This window comes from Acanthaster planci, linkage group LG08 (genome assembly GCF_054643075.1).
Source record: "Acanthaster planci isolate LZ-2023a linkage group LG08, COTS_SCS, whole genome shotgun sequence".
NCBI classification, from domain to species: Eukaryota; Metazoa; Echinodermata; class Asteroidea; order Valvatida; family Acanthasteridae; genus Acanthaster; species Acanthaster planci.
This window is the reverse complement of record NC_141784.1, coordinates 20520242-20543562: the sequence shown is the minus strand read 5'-3', so window position 1 is coordinate 20543562 and position 23321 is coordinate 20520242. Positions and strand designations below refer to the sequence as shown.

Here is a 23321-nt window from a genome sequence, read left to right as displayed (position 1 = left end):
AGACCCTAAGTGGAACTTGGATTGAAAACAAGGTATCCAGAATGTAGACTATTGATAGTTTTACATGAATCAGTTAATAAGCTAAAGATGTTTTTAAAATGGATTTTTAGGGTGTCTGAAAGACACCCAGATACCCCGCTGGCTAAAACCCTCGCAGTATCTCTGCAAACCCACTTCATCTTATAGGACCAAGATATTTGGAGTTGGTTTATGTACCTTTTCTTTCAGTGTGTTAGGTGTAAAACGTGCTCCAAATTGTGAAACAGTTAAGTTGGAGAGTTTTGTCCAAATAAATTCTTGGCATTGTAGGGTTAAGTAATAGGTTGGGATTAACTTGGTCGTCTGATCATGGATTACAAATGTCTAATATCAGGTATGTTTCCGGTTTGGTTCAGTTTTTATGATTGAGGTAGGCGATGATATTTAAAGATGAGAGAGGGTTATTTTTTATACCATCAGAAATGTTTTGGGTTGCATTTTCCCAAGTGTTCTTTTATGTAACTTGTACATAAAATGATGTTCTTCTTCCACAGAACCATTGCTTAATGCTGCCCCAGAGGTTCAACGGTTACAGTCGCAGCCAGAGGTGGCCTGCTCACAACAGGCCACTCAGCCAGCCGCCATCAGCACGGCCTTCGTGCTGGTCGTGGCACTGCTGTCGGCCCTGGTCAGCGCTGTGGCATCAGTGAGCATCCATCGCACCTGGCTGAGGTCCTGCCAAGCCAAGAAGAAGCGGCGTGACTCGGACAACCGGGACCAAGGCACGGATCGGTTCACGGACAATGAGGACGACTACGACTGCCAACACCCCAGCACGTTCAGGCACTACAGAACAGAGATTCGAAGCAATCCCCTCCCCAGCTGAACGCTGCTGCCAAGATTGGCCAGCCAACTTCTTTGTGTACAGACTCTAAGTACATGTAGATGACTTTATGTTTTTTTAACCAACACCGCATTGTGTACATAATTTTAATTATGAAAAGTGACGTGAAATAATTGCACAAAATCTCCAGAGGGAATCCCAGCTTTTTTTTCGTACTTAGACAGCTTGGCATGCGGATATGCAGCCGATTTCACAAAACTTCATGCAATGGCGTAACTCCACTTACGCCACATTTTATTGCGCAAGTTGAAAAACAAATTTTCTAGAAGGTAAGGAAAACCTTGTTTGGCTGTGAGAAAACACAAGATTTCTGGGCTGGTTCCGATGAAGAAAAAACAAAAACTTCCAAACAGCCGTTGTAAAAGCCGTTTTTGGTCCTCGTCCAAGAAATTTAACATTGCAAAAGCGTGGCGCAGCTACGCAACTTTTCATGAAATGGAACGTAAATATATCGCGTGGCTGTGTTATAAATTTGTGGCGAAAGGCTTATGCATGGTTCAAAGTTACGCCATGTTTCGTGAAATCAGCGGCTGAAGGTTTCTTTGAAGCTTTCTACACGTTTTGGATAGTTACCAAGTTTTCTGTTACCTGTAGAAGCTTATCTAGTTCCTTCAACAGATTACCTAGTGTTTCTTTTGCGACTGTGGGATAACAGTTGGCATTAGTTCTTAGCAGAATTTAGAAAGTCTCTACTTTTCCAAAGTAGTCTCCAAAAGCCCACCTTCTTTTAGTCGTCATGTGTTTTCCAGTGATACTGTACCTTTCTGATTTACTTTTATTTCTTACGTGTTAGCTAAATGTACAATATGAATACACTAGTAGAACAGTGGCATTTTTCAATCCTTGTAGTTTTTGATTTTAGCATTGCTGACTCGCTGTGTTGTTGCAGTGCTGGCGTGCTCACTATGGTCAGAATAGCCCTGCTAAACCACAACCAAGCTGTGAAGACTTGGTTATAGTGCCTTAAAACGGTTTAGCCAACCAGCTCAAATAAGGGACAAATTTTTCATTTTGTTTTCTTTTTGTTTTGTCCTTGAGTTGAATAACATCTGATATCTTAAAGTGAAGTGCTCTTTGTGTAGGAGTGGTGCGTTACGTCCTTTGTATAGAGACACCTGACCCTAACACTCCTCAATCCTTCACCTGTTGGAGGACTGAGGACTGTTAGGGTTAACCCTAGCTGTCTTCAGTGCTTCACCCGGTGCAGGATTGAGGACTGTTAATTTATCAAACGTAACATTTCTTTTGACATCTTGTGAACATTACCCACCGGTTGTATGTTATTGGTAGATAACTAATATATTAAACCAAAACAAATTAAAATGTTGTGTATAGAAAAAAAAGGCGTATTCATGTTGATGAAGTCTTCAGTTCTTGTAATAATTTATATGCTGTGTATACATAGTGATAATGCTGTTGCCATCCTTATGGACACACAGCCACCCCTTCTGATGTATTTAAAAAATAAGAATAAATCAACAAATTTACACTGTATAAATATCTTATCCATTTCCAACTGTAAAGTCCGAGGCTGTTTTTGTTTGATGTGCATAGGGTCCTGTGGTTTTACTTACAAGTTAACTAGCCAACCAGGTGCTGTTGTTTGGAGGGGGAGTCGGCCCCCAAAGACTTTTGTCTAAAGCAGTATCGAAAGTTAACAGGTGACATCACGTGTGAAGGGTCTAGGCCCCCCTCCCCCCCCAAAAAAAATTGGGCTCTAGAACCGCGCCTGTAATCGAGTCTTCTGTTTTGGCAGGAGGGTCAGAGGGCATAAAGAAATGTCCAAAAGACTTTGCCCAGTTCTAATCATTCTGGACTGCCAGCGTATCTGAAGAAAGCATCTGAAAGCATTAAGTGAAGGTTCCGAAGTTGTCTGGGAGGCAAGAAGTTCATCGTATTCGTCTGGTTTGTGTTTACAAAACTCAAAAGGTTATGCAGAGTGTTGGGCTATTGTACAAATATATTTTTATGTGTAGAAGATATTTATTCTTTATATTGTATGTGTAAAAAAATTAAATTGTCATTAAATGCTGTATATATGGTCTTTGGTTTTTTTTTTAGGATACGTATGTGTGTCTTTGTTCTGCGAAGTGACATTAAAATGTTGGCACCTGCTCTTTTCCTCGTCGTTGTTCAAATTCACCTCTCTGTGTCCTCTGCTGAATCCAAAGGCATATTGCATGCTTAGATGGTGAATGTGTTACCGCAGCAAAGTTTTGTACAATTGACACGGTATTAAGAGATTGTGCTTAATTGAGTATTTTTTTCATAGACGCAAACAAAGAAGGTAATTTCCAGCAAGACCTATTTAAATCACATTTATTGGCACCCAAATACTTAAGAAATATCATTGTGTAATTTGAATTCATTCGGAGTCTGTATTCCTATATCCTTGATGCTAAGCTCGATTAATTCAGCAGTCTCATTGGCCTATCAATACAAAACACTGAGCACTTTATTTAAAAATGGGTGTGGGAATTCAATTTTCTAAGTGTTTCCAGCTTTTTTGTTGACCCTGAATTTAACTAATATTAGAATATGCTTCCTTCAGTTGGCACTTCTCTTCCATCTCCCCCCCCCCCGAAAAAACCACAACATTGGGATATAGATTTATCTCCTTTTGTCGGGTAAAAATTTCCTGTATCTTGGGGGGCGGGAAACAAGGCTTGTGTCCATTTTACAAAATGTGCCTACTCAAAACGGTAATGTGTAGGTCACCTGGGGAGGTTTGGATCTATTGTGTTCAACGGGCGCTTTTTCTTTCTTGGTCAAGTTAGGCTTGTGTGACTCCCTGGGTGAAGTTGCCTAAGAGCTCACGCCCACTCGGAGCAAATTCACAATTACTGCCAGATGTATCACACACTGCCAGAAACTGTCTGGCATGATCAATTCCTGACTTGATGTCTTATAGGAGATTATTAAAGTAAATTCCAATAGTACTTGTTTTCCCATTAGCCAAGCATTTCCATAGTCATAGTTAATATTTTACCCCAAATGAGACCATTTTATAACCAGCTCGCTGCCAAAGAGGGGAGTTCCCAGTAAAAGGACAGTAATAAAAAGAAAACCCAGACTTTGAAATCAATCAATACCCAGCAATACTGTTACTGAAGATTAATCATTTTTTTCTGCCTAAGCAGAATTCTTTCTTTTGCTGAAAAAGAAATCACATCCAAGTGTGAGTTTCAATTACGGCATTTTTGAACGTATTCTTGATGATTGCAGCTCATGCACATCTTGTTTCCCATATGTTTTATCAAAGTGATGGAAGGTGTGATGGGGGTAATGCCTTCATGTGCTGCGCAGTGTCAACTTCTTAGACTTAATGGGCTTTAAAAAAATTGGCTATTTAACTTCTGTGTCATTGTGATGCTCCAGGAGCTAAATTAGGGACTAAATTAGGGAATAAGGGGAAACAAAAATCACATTTTCTCCATATTGTGGACAGGGGAATTGCAGATGTTTTTATTGTACGTGTACATACAAATATTGGGGTTAAAAGTTATTTAACATAGCTTTTAGGTGAAATAATATCGACCAAGTCAAATATGTCAGAAAAACATGGGTTCTTTTTCTAGTTAAGCTGGTAACAATACATGCATATGTGAAAGCAATATCTCAAGCCAGTCATGAAAAGGAAAATGTGTGTTAATGCAGTGGACTGCTGAGGCAATTCATGTTATGGGATTTAAGCAAATCCACAAGTTGAAATGTTTTGACTGTGAGATTAAAAGTTACTGTAGTGATTTTTTTTAATTGTAAAATTATGCACACAAATCCAGAGTCTCATGCAGACAAAAAAAAAACTGTAATAAAGTTTCAAATAACAATAAACAAATTTTATATCAAAGATAAATTTGAGATTTTCTTTGTTTTCATTCTGTGTTTTGTTTTACATTTGTTCTTGGTTTTTGCCAGTTCTGTTAAAGATGTTGCACAGTTGTTTTTTTCTGATATGAACTTAACCCCCAAGCATTGCCATTGTCATTGGCGTGTGTAAGCTCAAAGAATATTTTTGTTTTGGGAGAAACCTCTCAAACAGTAAAGGTTCCTCTCTTTCTTTTTATGAATACTATAGACCTCAAACTTCGGCTCTCCTGTTCAAGAATAAAAGGTGACCATTCCTCGACGCTGATGATGCATGAAGATCACTTCTATTGTCAGAGGTCACACAGAAGCATCAGAAACACACCCAGAAACACTGCATGATGGGAAGTTGACATTATATAAATGGTAAGTCCCTGCTACTTGGGGTACCCTGTAGGTAATTGTACTTTTACAATAATGACCACCTGTCCCTGCAAACATAATCCCCTAAAATAAAATACATAACCACCATCCCAATATAAATGAATTAAAGAGAAACTATTTTAGAGTGACTAAAATTATAACCCCAGTTAAAACCATTTATCAACAACATTGCATGCCCAAAATAAAACACTTCTGAGGTCATTCGGGAACAGCAATTAAGGGTGTGTGGAGTCTACCCTATCAGCATGTACATGTACTCACAACCGGGCTTTGTTTTTGGACAACCTTGACTTTTGAAATACCACAAACTGGTTCACTGTCTCTATCACAAATCTATGTAAAAATTGTCTCAGGATAACATTTTAATAAACAACACTCACTTTGCTAAATGGATGTGATTACAGCAAACAGGATAAATTTGTCCTGACTGATTATTTGAGAGTAAGATTCAGGAAAACAAAAATAATTATAAGTCTAAATCTAGAACAAGTTGTTCACTCCAAGTACAGCTATGAAAACCATGTAATTCCAATTGTGAACTGTAAAGACTTACACACAAGAATACAATGTACAAGCAATTTTGAGATTTGACCTGGTAAAAGCAATACATGTACAACGGTTATAAATTTAAAATAAAATATAACTTTATGTCTGCATATGTGCCCTGCTGACATCCTAGCATTCCTGGGGTCAGAGAAACCCAGAACCCGTACTCTTTTCATGCCATTTATTGCCATTTTGATTTCAAATGTTCATCAAAATTTCATTTGCTACATATCTGAAGAACAATGGAATTAATGTGAAAGAAAAAAGAATCGTTATAATTTCAGGGTAATGTTTACTTCACAAGGAAACTACTTAAATGCTCCCATTTGATAAAAAATTTGGAGAATTCTTTACGATGTAACCTGTAATTACCGTACTGCTGATATATCACCAGATTGGTAGAACAATGTCCATGCTTCATGTAATACGATGTTGGGTACAAACACAGCTCCTCATTCACAATGTCTTTCCGTTAACACATACATGTAAAATAAATGTTTTAAAAATTCAATGAGAGAATAAAAGTTGCCATGTTTGAAATAGGAGCATTGTTATTGTTGCAGTGTAAATGCACAAAACGCGGGCATTTACCACATCATAAAAACTAGTTTTGAAGATCACATAGGGTAACATTTTTAGAATATAATAGTCTCTCATAATTCAAGTTAGAAATCCACTTCATGGAATTTTTGGCACAATGCGGATGGAATTTCTGAAAGATCATTTCATTTGATTAAATATTTAAAAGCGATAAAATATTTCATTGCATTTTTAAGCAAGGTCAACTTTTATGGCGTTTCAGTTTCTGCCTGAGCGTTACTAAATTAATCAAGCCGGAGAGTACTATCAAACTTGGTCAATTTATTTCTCATGGATTATAAATAACGTGTGATCATGAATCAATGTCCTGGCAGCAAGGGATTGTGCCCAACATTTGGGGAATGTATCAAGACTGCCCAATGTGGGCCATGTGAATTTGCCATTTTGAATTTATAACTATTAACATAACTTCAATGAGGAAGGACTAACTATGATGGTAAGCAGTTTCCCCCAAACAGCAGTATTTTCAACCATTTTTCTCACAAAAATTCTGCAAACCTTGTGTAATCTAAGTGTATAATCTAAATATTATGAAATAACCTAAATCCATAAAGAAAAAGATATGTTCTTCACCCATAAACACTCAGTGACAATGCATACATTTGTTAATTATCTGCTCCGAGCAGGAACAAGTGGGACCAATGTCTGTTTTAAGAGTAAGACCTCCACATGTGCATTGAGCACCCATATGAAATCATTCCTGTCATCCTGGCTGTCCTTTACCATAGAGGGCACTCTTCAACTCTTAGTGGATTCATACAAATATTAAAGTTTGGAGGATAGTCAAATATTGATCACTGCATCTTAGCTCCGTGCAAAGCAGACAGTATCATTCTGATTGAGACATAAGATCCCTGAGAAAAGCATACACTCCAGCCCAACTGTTCTTATTGTACCTTACTTAGAAAGGACAAGCCACTGATTATGTTGTTTTCTTTAAGTTACACTCTCCCCCATGGCCTAGCACATCCATGGAAGTTCAAGGACCTTTTCTAAACAAATGACTTCATCTTAGGGACAATAAATCCTTTACTGTTTGTGTTTTCATCCTCCAAACACATTTTTTTGGTGAAGTTTTGTCATGTCTACATTGACAAAACACTTTCCTCCGAGTATGGATTTGGAATAAAGAAGAACATAAAAAAGAAAACATAGTAATTGTAAAACATTAATGCTTTCCACGGAATGGGATTAAAAACTACCAAAAAAAAAATTTAACCATGGCCACGGCTTTCCTGATTTCAAATACCGAAAGATTCAGAACTGTTGGGTAAATCTAACTAATCTGGTTTGAAATACGACTTGGCGTTTGAAATACGACTTGGCACTGCATCCACTGATGACATTGCTTCTGAGCAAGGCACTGGTTTAGCTTTTGAATTCCATCAATACTCTGCCTCCTCACCGCTCAATTCAGTGCATCCCTCCGCAGTCTATTTAGGAAGAATCTGGCAATCAACTCTTGAGGGCGCTGCTCCCACTTGTCATGTTCCTCCTCGGTCATGGTCACCTGGTCACCTAGCAACCGATCCAGGAGGGTCACACACACCACAGCCCCTGGAAATACATGGCAATGACATACTAGGAGTTGCCTGAGGTAACTGACAAGTGACTCTCTTGGAGAAGAACTTTTGGAAATCTTTGAATGGCCTTATTTCTGAGGATGATTTCTGAGAGATGTACGCAGATGAAGAGTTCATAGTGCATTTTAAAAAGGAAACAAAAAACCTCGTGAGGCAAATAGATTGCTACAAAAGTGTGACCACTGGCGATGGAAGTGGGGGGAGTGCCCCCCGCCCCACTCCACTTTTTTGCCGGTCCTATAATGGGGTGGGGCTTAATGGATGGGCCTATTTATGGCTGACGTCTGACAGCCTCGCAACTGCCCCCCCCCTGAAAACCATTCCGCCGCCTGTGAGTATGACCCGTTATTCTAAAATCAGGCTGACCAGAGCAGGCTTCTTAGCTATAATCAGGACAATGACACTAGTATACACATGGACATTGCATAGTCTACAACTTTCACTACCCGTAACTATCAAAGCTTTCAACAGACAAATTTTTCAATATCGATCACTTTGAAGTATGAACATAAAGTGAGGAAGGAAATATCAGACATTACAATGCCTTCTTTGAGCCTGGTTTTAGAATGAAGGGTCACCAATAACCCTTCTAGGGTAGAGCATTTGGCTGTCTGTCAGCACCACATCTGCAAAGTCTCATAACAACAGAAAACAAGCAACAAATCAAAACAAACAATTAATGTCGTTTCACTTTTTCTCATAGGCCAACCTAGGTGACATCCAGCTACGAATCGAATGTAACACCAGGCCATGATCCTGAACAGGGAGCTACAGGACTCAACAGAATCATCCCAACCTTTGATCTGAGCTGCGCCGCACATTGCTGCCAGACAAGAAGCTTCCATCTCAATGTTCCGTACACCAGCGTCATAGGCTGCTTGGAGGTACGCCATCTTGTCTTCCAGAGTATGCTCACAGATAGCTCCATCGATCCTTGCCTGACCTGAACGAAAAAAGTAAAAGGTTCCAAATAAAGCAGTAGTATGAATCAGTAGCTCGGTGAGTAAAGAACTGACCTCCTACTGCTGCTGGCTGATTACACGTCTATGAGTGTTTAAGAGTCAGTGTGTACACAAGTCAATTCCCATTATTAGGTGAAGAACAATGCCCATTTGAATATTTTGCCACTGGACTCGAGACAGGTGCCTCCTGATTGACTTGTGATGGATTGGGGATGACTTGTAAAGACTTTCAGGGATTTATGATGGACTTGTGAGGACTTGCGTTGGACTTATGAGCGTTTGTGATGGCCTTGTAAGGACTTGTGATGGACTTTGATGACTTGTGAGGATCTATTATGGCCTTGTGAGGACTTACGCTGAACTTGTGAAGGACCTGTGAAAACTTGAGATAGACCTTTAATGGAAAGAGCCGTAACACTGACAAAGAACATAAGCAAAAGTTGATCAAATATGTGTACCTTCATAGAAGTCTGAGGTGCTCATGGTGTTACCAGTGACAACCGCATAGTCCGCACCTGGATCGTGGGCAGCAAGCAGCTCAGATGCCAACTCCTGGCTCAACTTCGTTGGACGGCTGATGATCTTGCCCAAGACAGCCTGGAAATAAAGATCACAGATCAACATTAGCTGCCGGCGTCAAAATCAAATGATTATAACGGGTCTCCAGGGACGTATCATTCACTCCTCTCACATTTTTGTACACATTAAGTTGAAAATTGACAGTGAGTAAGTAGAGTACATGGCTCCAACATATCTACATACTCATCAGGCAGACAACCCTTGCTGTCAAAAGTCCAAACATGTAGTTCTCCAAGTACTTGTAATTTAGTTTTGAGGTTGGAGGAAAACGACGAGTAAAATATCCAATTTTTGTAACATGTCCATTCCCTGTGCTTCTTCCTTTTTTTGGAGGACACTGCTACTGTCCATCGATACAGATGTTGGAAGAGAGGGAGGAAAAAGGGACATGCATGAGTAAGTATCACCCTGACCCCCCGCATGGATCATTACACAATGGAGTCCTTTTTCCAAACAGCCACCAATCTTAGTCATAGTCTAAGTCAAAGTTAAAGTCATACGGAATTGCAACTAACCAGTTTATAGGCCGGTTCAAACATCTCATTGACCACTGTGTCCGTGATGACCACGGTGCCCGGTTGCAGGCCCAGTCCGCCGCTCGTGCCCATGCGGATGAAAACCACATCCTTGCAGCCAGCGTAATGCACCAACTTGATCAACTCGTGTAGCAGAATGGAGATGGAAGGCATGCCCATTCCATGCTGCCAGTAAAAAAACATGACCATTTCCAAATCTAACCCATATCTCTCCTCACTGACTGGATTCCAAAAATAGTTTGACCTTTATCTGTGCAGATGAGCTGCTTTTGTGGCAAATTTTTGAGATAACGGAACTGAGTCCACAATAATGGCTTCTGAATATGGTCACTCGGTTTTACAAATTTGTAGTGTAACGTCGTCACTAATTCACACGGTGAGTGGGTTTCCAACAGTGCGCTGAGCTTAGAACAGGCAGGAACACTGGAAAAAATTCCACTCACATTGACTGCGAGAACACAGCCAATTTTGTACATGTTGTAGCGATCGGTGCTGCACAAGTCAGTCAGGAGGGCCCCATTGTGGTCGCTGAAGCCGAGACGTTGGGCGATGAACTCGGCAAATCGCTTCATTCTTGTCGCACTTCCACCCATGCAGACAAACTGCAGCATCACAAAGAACACAACGAACGAGCATTTCTAGGAATCATTTCAATATTTATCATAGCATGCCACTTTTCCACAAATCACCTGTTTTCCTAATTTGTGACTCCTTTTGGGGCACCTATTCTTTATTTTACCTGGGCAAAGCACTACATCATGAACAAAACTGTTATTCCTAGGGACCCTGGGGGGAAAAGATAAAAAAGAAGTATCCATTTTTGGAGATAAAATCTACCGAATCTGGGGAAAACCCACAGAATCAGGCAAGGACTGAAAACCTAATTCCACATGCCGACGTGGATGGTATCCAAACCATCCCTCAGCCAACGTAACTCCCCGTTACAAGTTGAAAAACACTGTAACTAAGTTTCATGCAACTTTCTTTCCCAACTTCCAAGTGCCATATGTCTGCTGTTGGGCCTTTAGAGGCATTACAATACGTAGGTAACAAAGGAGAAGGAAAGTGAACATTTCAACAAAGAATCTTTATGACAGGCAGCCTACTTTATTTGCTTTAAAAACAAAGACTTGTTCCTATTTATAAACACAAAAGGAAATTAAAACAATGCACTGTGAAAGTCACCATCTATTGCTTTACCCTGACATCTCCAAAGCGTGCTGGGAGGGGATCCTTATCTGTGGACAGCCCCAGGTGATACAAAACATCTACTTCTTGCTGTTCCAGGTATGGGTTTGGAGGTCGCACAGAACCATCATTGTTGGCTCTGATTGTCAAGTGGAAAAATCATTTGTGGAATAATATCACTGTATGCCATTTGTCAGTTTGTGTAATAATATTGGAATGGTCTGTCAGACAAAGTAGGCTGTGGCTAAGTGAACAGAGAGAGCTCTTTAGCGCGGTTCATGCACAATGTGAATTTAAGAATGAAGTATATCTGTTGCAGCAATGGTTGATCCCACATTGAAACGACCATTCTTGCTTGCTTCCACTTTCTCACAAAGTATAAACCAATACACAGAATGCTTAGTTACAATGCAAAGCCACTATCATTCCACCAGAGTTATACCTTGATTTACTTTCTGCACGAGTTTCCATTTCCATATGCTTTTCCTTGTCTTTTTGAACCTAGAATTTAGAGAAAGAAAGAAAATCCACACTTTCAAGACACAATGTTGGCTGTCAAATCACCGCAATTCTGCACTGATATTGTTTTTGTGTGCGTGAACTTACCTGAATCATGTAGTCCTACGTACCCTACTGTTCTCTGCAGCACTGCATTATGTGGTGGCATTTCTGCTTTGCTTGCAAATTGAGTACACTTTGAATCTATCCAGGCTTGATAAGCTTGACCCCTTCCAACCTCTACCTGACGATCAATGGATTAAACTTTCAAGGCCGTTTGTCTCAACAATCGCACTTTCTGTGGATTAGAAGCTCCATGTCCCTGTTTGACAACTGTTGGTGTCTACCTATATTACGACTAACCTGAGGCTTGATGGAACCGTAGAAGAGCGGGTAACAACTGTCACAACCGAATCTTCATCTGCGTCGGTTTCTTTTGCCAGCGATCATGGTGATACTAGATTTAATTTACAGAGAAAGAACAGGAATCAAGAACGATAAATATTGCAATGCACTGGTATTAAGAAAACAAAAAAGTATCCGGTAAGTGTCCAGTAATATCCATTCACTTCACTTTATTTCACACACAAAGGTGGCAGGACCACTACGAAGCACTGCTTGTCGAGTAGGGGCCCCTATAAAGACATAACTGGACACGAAAGACAAAAAAATTACATGTAAGTCTTCTACATATAACAATTAACAAAGAAAAAAAGTATAATAACCGCACAGCCGCCTACTAGTCACTAGGCCAAGTATAGAAATATTTGTTCCAATTTATACACGTAGACAAATTTAATGTGTGCAATGTTTACAGCCTAGCGTCGCTTTTTATTACCATTGATTAAACAACGACCAATCAAATTGTAGATCGATGACACACCTACCCCAGTCAGTGGCCTACCGCATAGTCTCGATTCAAGTTTTACTTAACGTTGGAGCATAAAAATATTTTTTTTTTATATCCAGATTTTTGATTTTAGGTTTTATTCGGGAGAGCCCTTATTGTGCTTTCATGTGTGCAATGTATTTAATGAAATAATACTGTTAGGATCCAATCCCATGAAGCAGGCTCCAGTGATTTGATGTCGTTTTGTCTTGACTAAACGAACAGCGCCATCTATTGGTCTTGTGAATTGAAAATGCGTATTGTTTTGAAAGTTACTACAAAGTAAAATAAACCTATAAAATGGATTTTGCCACATTTGAGACACAGCTATGATTAATGAAACACTTCCTATTTTCACCTATTGTTAAAATAAAAAAATTCCGACCCTGATGGGACTCGAACCCACAATCTTCAGCTCCGGAGGCTGACGCCTTATCCATTAGGCCACAGGGTCAAACCCCGTGAAGAGGGTGTATAAGTCAAAGATATATTGATCCAAAAATGTTTTCTTTTTTTGTTGTGGAAAAGTTAAAATTATATTTCTGATGAATTTGTTGCAAGTTTTTCCAGAGATAAAATTAAAATTTAAACAAAATTGTTCATGAACACCATTTACGATTTTGTTTGGTATCCAGACTCATAATAATAACTTTTCCGCGAAGAGTGCAGCAGACATTTCCTACGTCCATGAGCAGACTACATGATTGACATGATTGAAGCCAATACAAGTGGCGCGCGAGATCAAAATTGACGTCGTCTGCTTGCACGGCTATAAAGTTGAGGTGGCCTGAGGCCTGAGTTCGCTTATTTCATCATCGTTACTTTTCAAAGCCTCCTCGTTAAAAGACAGAATCAAGCATGCGATTTCGAGCCAAAGTCGTAGACATTGGCTGTATAGAGCAGTTTACAAGTAAGCTTGAAATTTTGGGTTGATTGTAATGTCAAGTTTTTCATTTTTTGAAACTCAGCTTTGGCACGTTTGACGTCATAGGCCTACGTCGTCAACCTCTTCTTATTAACGTTAAACTTTCTTAAACATGTTAAATAAAAGATGATCTCATGATCAGGAAACATCACACCAACTTGAGGTTTTGTTTGGGGTGTGGAGCTAGACATGTTTTCATTAAAATGGTTATTTACAGGGAAGTGGTCATGTTACCGTTAATTAAAATTTAAATTTTATCAGGACTATTAAATGCGGCAGCTTCGATCTTTTCTTGGGAGTTCAGTTCCAAAAATGTGTCATTGAGGGCGGCAAACAAATCTAGTGATTTGGTGATGTCAAAATCCGCCCTGACATGCCTGAGCGGAAGTGCACCCCCAATCGGCATAAGAAAGACAGATGGTCACAACCAGGTTCTTGCACGTCATCTGTACATGTTTGTACAAATTGTAGGCCTATGCAAAGGTCATTGCACATACTTGGTGTACTCTACGTCAAATGTGGATAATACAGTTGTGTGCCTACATACCAAAAGGACAGTCAGTTTCATTTACAAACAAGCGCTCTTTTGTTCCGCTTGGAGTGGATAGTAACAGCTCTCATTCCCCCAGAGTTTCTTGACCTTGCAGCCGTAACAGTTTTAAAGAACAGAGATACAAGGGGTAGCCATGGTAGCCTAAATTAAGTTAGGCCTAGATGTCATTCCCAGCAAATTAACACGGCCATCTGCCTGACATTCGTCAAGACCTTACTCCGTTCAAATTGGGAGGGCTTTACTCCATCATATGATCCAGTATTGGCCACCATTGTCAATGGAAAAGCAATTCCAAATTGCGCTCACAGTCCGACCTCTTGTAATTCACAGTTTGGTGTGAGCAAGCACAGCGCTCACGCACGTGGGTGCCCCAAAATAACGAAACAGTCGTATAATTGCAGAGCCATAGTGTGACGTCATCAAGCAGGCTTCTATTGGATGCTACTGACAACTTTCGTTTTCAGTTTGCCCGATATGAAGAATGACTCCTACTCATGCTTTTGATGTCAGTAGCAATCTTTATTTAGTTTTTACCTATTGGATTTTTTTATATACATGTATATATAACCGAATTTCATAAAAATTGAAATTGTGAATTACCAATGTGATTAATCTTTAATTACATTACACTCCTTCATGTCATTAGACTTTATTCTTGAGACTTCAGCCCAGGACCTTACTAAACTGTCATTGTCCTACTTCCAAGTCATCCATGTTCCTGTCTGGAAGTAGATCCACTAACTGGGACGTTAGAACTCCTGTTTTTGAAGTTTGGACTCGATCTGTATTTTAGTAGTTTTGTGTGAACTAGGATCCATAGAAAACTGAACGGAAAACCCAGGATAAATAAGAAATAAGCAATAATAATAATGATAGTAATAATTTGTCACACACTCGGATCAAGTCCAAAATTCGAAAAAGAAAGAAAGAAATTCAAAGAAAGGAGTTCTAACACACCATGGCAGTTAGTGGGCTTATCATGTATGTCTGGAAGTAGAGTTTGTGATTTTGCAGACAAATTGGCATATGATTGAGTCCTGTGATTTATGATTGTGAAAGAAGGTTCTCCTTGGCCAAACGTTGTGGAGTAGTCCAAGGTATTTGCATGGATATCCTATCATGCTTCAATTCAGCATGAATTTATGTGACCCTCAGTCATCAGATCATAATCACTGGCTGAGGTGTAGCAAACTCCTCAATAGAGATTGAACTGAGGTCAGACTGAGTGGACAAGTTTTGTTCAGACCAACTTTAGGCAATTATACACTTGTTAAATTAGCATGAAGTTAAGTTAATTTTACTGTGTACTTCATAAATATTAATATTTAGTCTACTAGCTGTAGGGCCCATCACCTTTTGCAGTTTGACATAGGACTAGGCTATGGCAAAAACTGTCCAAAAATTTGATGAGACTAGACCAAAGGCCTGCACATGTGTCATTGACCTAGAAGGACTTTCCTATGAATGTTTCCTCAAAGCGTGCCATGTGTTATGGTGTAAATTACTAAATTTAAATTTTCACCGGTAAAAGGAGTTGTGAGTACTGTTTCCAAGATGACACCACTCTGTATTCTAAGACTGACTGTCAACAAGATGTACTTTATTCTGAATGACAAAGTAGCCAAGGGAGGTATCTGGTGTGAACTAACTGCGGTAAGTTGGGAACAATTCTCCTCATTGCCGGCACCCCACCTGATCAATTGCATTACATAGCAGCACATGTAGCTGCATGACTAAGCAGAGAATGTAATTTGAAAAATTGGGAAAGAAAACCTGTATCGTTTTTCCAGGACTGAGCATAAATTTAATAGAGAAATTAATAACCAATTGTGAAGGCCCAAGTTTGCTGAGGAAAATGAGCAAACCAAAACTTAAATGTAAATCTTTGCCATGCCAGAATGTTACATTGATAACAGTGAAGATAATTACGTATTACACAAAATGAATTTGCGATGGAATAGTTTACATTTGCTCCTCATAAAATTGCCCCTCACTGACCATTAGAAGTAGTATACATGTTTATTAATGCTGGCCCTCTGTCTGTCAGAGCAACTTCTTTGACGAGTACCGCATGGAAGGCCTGTCTGAGGAGGCCAACGAGATCTATCTGGAAATCACACCAGAGGATGTTGTCCGAGCCATGAAGACGGCGCAGACCGCCAAATCGGTGAAAGTGAAACTTACAAAGAAATTCAGCCCCTGCCTCACTTTCGACATTGAACTTGTAAGGGTCCATCATTTTGTTACTGAAAAAAATTGCCAACGGTCAGTTCCAGCTGAATTTTTGTGTTGGTTGTGGAATCGATTCTTATAGTCCCTAAAAAGTGTTGGATTTGGTTGTAGCATGCTGTCCATCATGGTCATAGTTTGTTCCCTTCTGTTCAACCATTCTACCTTAGTTGATAAATTATTAGAGCAAATTGGATAATTCACTGTATTTTCACACTGGTTATTTCAGCCATCAAGGACAGGACACAGTCGTAATGTCGTGCATGATGTACCAGTCAATGTGATCCCCAAGAATTTGTGGAGCGAATACAGTGAACCCACTGTTCCCGACTTTGATGTGAGTATTTCCATCTTAAAAAGAGGCTTTGAAATGTCTATGTGGACATTCTTAAAAATGGGGCACACGGTCAGGTTGGCATGGTGGTACTTTCCTGGCGTTCCACCTGTGATCAGGTTTGAATCCAGCAGTGATTGATATTTAGATTGAGTTGTCAGTCCCTACTTGATTCCTTGACGATTTTTTCTCCCACCCCTACAAGTCCGTAGTATGTGTACTTTTGATGAATCTTTAGTTTTGTTTAAAGAATCACCCAATAAGAAGTAAAATGATAGCAGTTTTTACTGTTGTCAGAATTTTGCGTTCAGGAAATGTTTTAATGGGGAAGAAATTGGTTTTGTCGACCAATGTAATTTGATCACACTAATATAAGGAAACATATTTACTTCAGATGCACAACATGAAAGCGAAAAATATCTTTTGTATAGAACACTTTATCAACCCAATGGTTATTTGTAATTCATCATTTTCCTCATTTGCAGGTCAGTATCTGCATGCCACCCCTGAAAGCCTTGCGGAATGTAGTTGAAAGAATGAAAAACCTTGGAAGCTACATGGTAAATGTGCTCTCACTGTTCCAAAACTTTTTACAGATATGTCATCGGCCACCCTGAGGATTTTGGGGTTTCAAAGGTTGCAGGTTCAAATCCAACTCTTGTCTTGTCTTTCTTCAACACCATGTTGATGAACAGCGAAGTTGGTGCTGTTCAGTTCTCTTATGGTTTATGTGATGAATTCATTAAATTGCTGCAATGTATTACAAGGACGGTATTTGTCAACCTCTATCCATTCAAAATTTGCTCTTACACTTCTTCTCTTGTATATTCATGAGCCTAGGAACTATCAGCCAATCAGAATGGTGAGATGAGGTTGAGGGTGGAGACTGACCAGGTGACTGTTTCTACACACTTCAAGGACTTGGAAATCCCTGAATGGGGTATGGTCATGTGTTAAAGGAGTTAGACAGATTCTAATTTGACAGTGAAAAACTTTATGGCTGACACATTCGTCAGTTACTGATAGATGACAAATTATTTCCTCTTTTTCTAAGGACATTCTCAGCAAAAACCCACATTCAAAATGATCTGGAATCCAGACCTCTGTAGGGAAATGTCTAATGATCTGTTTGTTACTAATCTATCTCTGGCAGTCAATGAAGGGTCTGAGTCCCAGACTCAGGGGAGGCAACCAGACGAGATGGTTGGTGCCAGAGTTGACATCCGAAGATTCCTTCAGTTCCTTACTGGCCAGCAGCTGAACCCACCAAAGATTATATGCAGTGAGATACATCTTCATGGCAGTTTTAATTTTCCAAAATTATCAACATTTTAAATTGGAATGTGAAAAATGCTCAATTACATGTCATAGTATATTATGCAAAACATGCGAATAAATTGTGTATGTAATTTGTTATGTAATCAATAATTAATTACATCAAAATAAGTTGTGTGACTTTAGAGAAAATGCATAGATTGTTGTACTCATCAACATTTCTTCAGTTTACTTGGCTTTTGAAGTTGTTGCTTTCTAAGTTAGTTTGATTTGATTGTCCAAATTACACCTGCTTTACTTGCTGAAATGTGGGCAATTGATTTGGTCCTCTCCGCAGATATTGTTGACAACAGACTTATTCACTTCTTCCTGTTGCAAGAAGACATCTCTATGCAGTATTCCATGCCCATCATCCACCAGTGATACTTCACGGCTGTCAACTTGGACAAAGTGTCTTTCCTCAGATTTTTGTAGGAAGCCTTCACTCATGCCTCATGCTGCAGCCGTCTCAAGTTTGCGTTCACTTTTTCCATCCCTGGTGCAGTTGCTTCAGGGAATACCTATTGGATTAATATGTTGGGGGGTGTTGATAGGGGAGAAAATTACTGGTAACACAGCAGATGGTCTTCTTAGGCTGAACCCCAGAAAACGAATTTCCTTAGACAGCTGTGATCAATCCCCATCAAAATTCTTTTTAAAATACTCACAACTCTCACAGGTGTTCAGGCAGTACAGAAAAATGGTGATCAACGTGTCATCTTTCATTTTCCTTTCAATGTTTGGTGGATTGACCAAGACATTTGAGAAATTCTCACCCAAAGCAGACCACCCCTAAAATGAAGAAAATGTCTCCACTCGGAAAAGTAGCTGAAAAAGCATCCCTTTGCAAAACGGCTAAATAGTGCCACTTTTGTGCCAAAGTGCTCGGAATTGAATCCCTGAGTCCAGGCCAGAGGCTCAGTGCCACTTTTGCACCAAATTGCTCATAGGTTCAGTGGCACGTTTCTTCAATTCCCCAATTCCATGGCTCACAGGACTCTCTAATATAGAATATCTTGAGTGTATAACTGTTATTAATGAGCTTGGTGGACATATTTGTGGCCTATTTACAGAGGTGCACCCTCAGGTATGAATGAAAATTGGTTTCCTCCAAGAGCAGGGGACAAAATTTTAAGTAATGTTCGCTGTTATTGCATATCAGCCGTGATCAAGTCAGATATCTAATCCGCTCAAACAGAAGCACCCCCTCATCGGTTGAAAAGAGCCTTGTTGGTCGGGAGTGTTCATTTTGTTGGTAGCAGCAGGACCGTGACACATGCATTTCCTAGTCGTTTGTCAACCAGCAAAGTTTAGTTCCAACCAAAGAAGCCTCTATTATAAAAAAATAGTGCTCTCTCTTGGTCCAGCTGGAGGTTGGTTGCACCTGTTAATGAATTTTTAGGGAGAAGGAGTTGAGCGTACATGTATAAGATTACTGGTGCCTCATTGACAACATCATCTGGAAGTATGATGAATCATGGATGCCTTGGGAATAACACCATTGTTTTGGAGGCATATATTCTTGTGTTTGTTACTCTGTACATTGGGCAAGAGCCTACTGGCATGAGAAAATCCCACCCAACCAGCCAACAAGCATACATCAACCCAATGCTTCTTCCCGGCTGCAAACGAACTACTGAAGATGGGTGTTTGAAAAGTTCTTTTTGTTACATTCCTTTGAACGTATTAAAAAACTTTAACACATTCAGAATTGAATGAAATGACTGACAGAAGAGAGGACACCTGTCATGGTCATGGCGACGAGGGAGCTAATCTATGTTGGACACAAAATGTCATCTATAATATTTCCATGACGCATGAACAGATAAGACTGCCTGTATTGCTGCAAGCAATTGCCATATTGTCTCCACTTTTTTTGTAAATCCAAATCTGTCCATGCTCTTGTGATATTTCTTCATGATATTGAAAGGATTCATATTCCAGTTTAATCCGGTTTAATCTTCCAGGCTTATACCCGTATACTTCAAATCTCCACAGTCTTAAAGTTTGTTGTGATTTCAACATTTGGTTTTCACGTTTTTAGTGGCTCTGTTTGATATTTGAACCAATCTCTCCTTGAGATTTTTTTTTTGAGGCCTAGGAAATTAGCATAGTTGTATTTTATTCATGTGTTTATCCAATGGGATATGACATTTTGAACGAAGACCTCTTCAACAATTTCTTATGAAAGTATTGTCGCTCACCCACTTCTTGTTGATCCCACATCGGGGGCTGAGCGCCTTGGGCCCCTTGGGGATACGGTGAGTGACCGGTACTGTCTTTAGTCCCGCCGACTCGACGGCAATATCCATCCCTTGATACACCTCTTGATATTTCCCAGCCTCTAGATTTCGCTAACAATTTGGCTTGAGTGGGATGCCTTTTGTAACCATTGCGATTGCACTTGATTTCGATAAAACAACGTGCATTGATTTTGCATGGACGCCGGTTCGAAGTCATTCTATTACAGATTTTAATGTCACGTCACTTTTATTGACCTCGACCGTTTTCATTTTAATAGACAGAAATTGACAAGAACAGTGGCAGTTAGTGAATATTAACTTTAAATCTTCGTAAAAACGATTGTAGGCAGAAGTCAAAAGCGAATTTCAAGAGGTGTACAATTCCCATATTAATATTAGTAAGTTATACTCACTAAAACTAAAAAATTGTTCTGAATGTTACGTTGTCATCGTGTTTTCTATCGTGAAAATAACGTGGTGTACCCTCTAAAACTCGTTGTTAAAAGCTGAAAACAAATATACCAAAGCAAAATACTTGTCGGTTTCAACCTACGGTCCCGCGCACTCTTTGATCGCCAGTACAACACAAATAGCTTCCATTAAAATTCTATAGAGCCCATTTCCTTATTCATTGGCTAGTAACGAATCCCCGATGGAGATTCGTCGCTCATTCTCGCTCTGCTTGATAAATTTGATGTAAGCCTCGCGTGTCAAACACGACGGTATATTGTTCTGCTGGGCGACCAGACCTTTATGGGTTTTTTCTCCCACTGTCTTGTCATCTGCAGCCCACTCAACCGCCAGGCTCAAAAATATCAAAGGTAACGGGCACGATCTGAAATGTCACCGATGGGTTCTCTGGTGCGACTTTTCCTGGGATTAGGTAGCACTGCGATTCTTTTATACGAAGTGGGGTGTTTTGTCGTTGAGTTGTTTGTTAAGGAATGACCCAGGATGCAGTGCTATCACGTTTCCTTAAAACCATGGGATTTTTACAATTTATCCCATGATTAGAGTAGAAAATTGCGAGTTCATAATGCTGTACTTGATACAGCTATAGCAGGTGGGTTTTATGCAACTGGATGAAAACTGTAGAAACCAAATACTTGGAGGCATAAAAAAATGTAGGTTTTTTTTCCTGTGAGGCGTTGGTCGCATTTTAACCTTTACAGTTAGTGTCGGCAAGAAGTGGTGCTGCGATTTTACGCGCACCTTCAACAAGCAATTGATTTGATTTCTGTAACTTTTTATGTCCATGAAAGCCACATTTTGTGTGAATATTTCTTTGGTAAATCTGTCTCAAAAAGTTTGAGAGTGATATGGAATACTTTAGAAAACCAATTTAAATTCGTTGACGGAAAACATAATCGTAGTCGTCTCAGATCACAGGAAATTTTCCCTACAGGTGAAAGTACACTGGAAGTAATGTGATGGAAAAATGTAAAATGTATATTTATGCCCGACAAAATCGTGTGCTAGCGACATCAACACCCATGCATGTTGCAACCAACCGACTTGCGGCATATAACGTGATGTGCTTTTCCTTTGCTGGTTTTGATGTAGTTATCTCCCAGAAAAAAAAGGTTGGTCGTTACACCGACTTAAATATCAGTCTAATTACTTTTAGCGGTGTCAAACATCGCCGAAAAATTGTAATAAATGGTTTGGAACTATACTGTGAGCCCCAGTTTCTAAATTTTGCATTGACGACAATTTCACACGTCGCCTGAGATTGGTAGACAAACTCCAGAAAGGGGAAACGGTTGATTTGGACCTGGCACCTGTCGGGATGTCGAAACTTTGTTCCGCGTGGTGGGTGGAATTATTCTTTTCCAATCTACCCTACAAAACCTCTCTGTCGGGGTACATTCGTGAAGTCGTTCGGAGAATCTAAACCAGTCCTAATTTTGCAGATCTATTTCGGGTGCACTGCATGGGGATTTTTTTTCATCAAAGCGTGGGCATTATTGGAAGATCGGATAATGTCAATAACAGCCCCGTTTCCTTGAAATCGACTGTAATAATGAGGACTTCATCATTTCTAAACCACTATAGATTGGTTGTGACATTATGTCCAGCAATAATTCATTTTTTTTTCATTTACATTTACTCAATAGGGATTTAGCTCACGCCCATTCAAAGAACACAGTCGAACTTCTGGCAATGGCCTTTATCGACAAAACATTCTCTTCGTATCAGACAAAAGGAGAAGGATTGAACGTGTCATGGTTCGACTTAACAAATCTTAAATTAAACATGCAATTACATTACAATGAGAAATATAACATTCACAAATTTCACTCGTGCCACCCAGCACAAAATTGCATTTGATTGAGAGGTTACCCCGGTATGCAGTCATGAGTGTACGGTGTATCTAACCGGGGGTGCCCCCGGAGACATGTTGCTTTTATTTATTTAAATGTTTTCCAGGAATTACAAGCGCCGGCAATCATGAAATGCCACTACCAGTACCACTGTTCGGGGGGGGGGCTTAAAAAGGTGGACAGTCCTTTTGGGGAAAAAATCAATTTTTTTTCCCTATGTACCCAATACCTGGATAGGTCAGCGGGGTATGCCGTGTCGATAATTCATAATGTACATAATGTTGAGGCCAACTTTCTTTTCATTAGGTTTACCCATTGCACAGTCATAAACCTACAAGGTTTCATTACCAAAAAAGGCCTCTTGGCAATAAATCAGGTCCGCTAGTAGGCACACATGTTATATTATCTGCAAAGATTCCTCTTTCGATTAACTCGTTGCGAAACAGCTTCATTGAGCCAGATTTATTTGCAACATGCACTACAACTCAAATCCATCATCCCACACAAGTTTAGGCTCCCACAGCTACAAAAACACACCAAACAAAAACCACGTTGGATTGTTAATTTTTTTTTTTACTCCCATCTCCCGCGCCCTGGAGACTTGACTTTTTTAACAGAAAAAAATAGTAATCCCACTGTACGTGACCGACGTGCAAAATGCAATTAAAGTTTCATTAAGTAAGCCCCGGAAAAAAAGATTCTGTTCCCAGTTTAAAAAAAAAAGTTGGCGGCGGCAATAACACCGTTTTACCCATCAGAAATAGAGAGAGAAATGACCGAAGCGTGGGTGTGCGTGTGTGTAAGACGTGAACACCCACGCGCTGAGCGATCTCTGAGATGCGATGTTATATATACACGATGATTCCTCAGAAATCATCATGCGG

General features: G+C 39.7%; 3 protein-coding genes and 1 non-coding gene across 13 annotated transcripts in view; 2 read left to right on the top strand and 2 right to left on the bottom strand.

The window, feature by feature from the left end:
- Window positions 1-2580, top strand: part of LOC110974937 (semaphorin-5A-like) — a 136204-nt gene extending 133624 nt beyond the window's left edge. For all 5 annotated transcript variants that reach the window (XM_022226936.2, XM_022226950.2, XM_022226954.2 and 2 more), the window contains exon 25: window positions 534-2580. In XM_022226936.2, coding sequence (XP_022082628.1) covers window positions 534-865 — 332 coding nt within the window. In that variant the 3' untranslated portion in view covers window positions 866-2580. The remainder of the gene's footprint in view (window positions 1-533) is intronic.
- A 1741-nt stretch (window positions 2581-4321) lies between these two features.
- On the bottom strand, window positions 4322-12651 carry LOC110974976 (uridine phosphorylase 1-like). 5 transcript variants are annotated; one of them, XM_087139580.1, is made up of 9 exons: window positions 12514-12651; window positions 11990-12083; window positions 11571-11629; window positions 11141-11267; window positions 10384-10542; window positions 9920-10105; window positions 9284-9422; window positions 8660-8806; window positions 4322-7837 (listed from the first exon to the last, which is right to left on the bottom strand). In XM_087139580.1, exons 3-9 carry the CDS (start codon window positions 11603-11605, stop codon window positions 7689-7691), a joined length of 942 nt encoding a protein of 313 aa, XP_086995706.1. In that variant the 5' UTR covers window positions 11606-11629; window positions 11990-12083; window positions 12514-12651; the 3' UTR covers window positions 4322-7688. The 5 variants fall into 5 exon arrangements, with proteins under 5 accessions (XP_086995706.1, XP_022082673.2, XP_022082703.2 ...); XM_022226981.2 differs by lacking the exon at window positions 12514-12651 and adding an exon at window positions 12352-12473; XM_022227011.2 differs by lacking the exon at window positions 12514-12651 and adding an exon at window positions 12367-12425.
- Window positions 12652-12896: 245 nt separating this feature from the next.
- Window positions 12897-12969, bottom strand: Trnar-ccg (transfer RNA arginine (anticodon CCG)). Its single transcript has one exon. It is a non-coding gene; the product is annotated as a tRNA-Arg (tRNA).
- Window positions 12970-13221: 252 nt separating this feature from the next.
- On the top strand, window positions 13222-19387 carry hus1 (HUS1 checkpoint clamp component). Of its 2 annotated transcripts, none has more exons than XM_087139581.1 (8): window positions 13222-13425; window positions 15525-15646; window positions 16041-16160; window positions 16452-16559; window positions 17042-17116; window positions 17397-17496; window positions 17710-17838; window positions 18169-19387. In XM_087139581.1, exons 1-8 carry the CDS (start codon window positions 13374-13376, stop codon window positions 18252-18254), a joined length of 792 nt encoding a protein of 263 aa, XP_086995707.1. In that variant the 5' UTR covers window positions 13222-13373; the 3' UTR covers window positions 18255-19387. The 2 variants fall into 2 exon arrangements, with proteins under 2 accessions (XP_086995707.1, XP_022087084.2); XM_022231392.2 differs by having other exon boundaries at window positions 13223-13425; window positions 16041-16217.
- Window positions 19388-23321: the final 3934 nt, after the last annotated feature.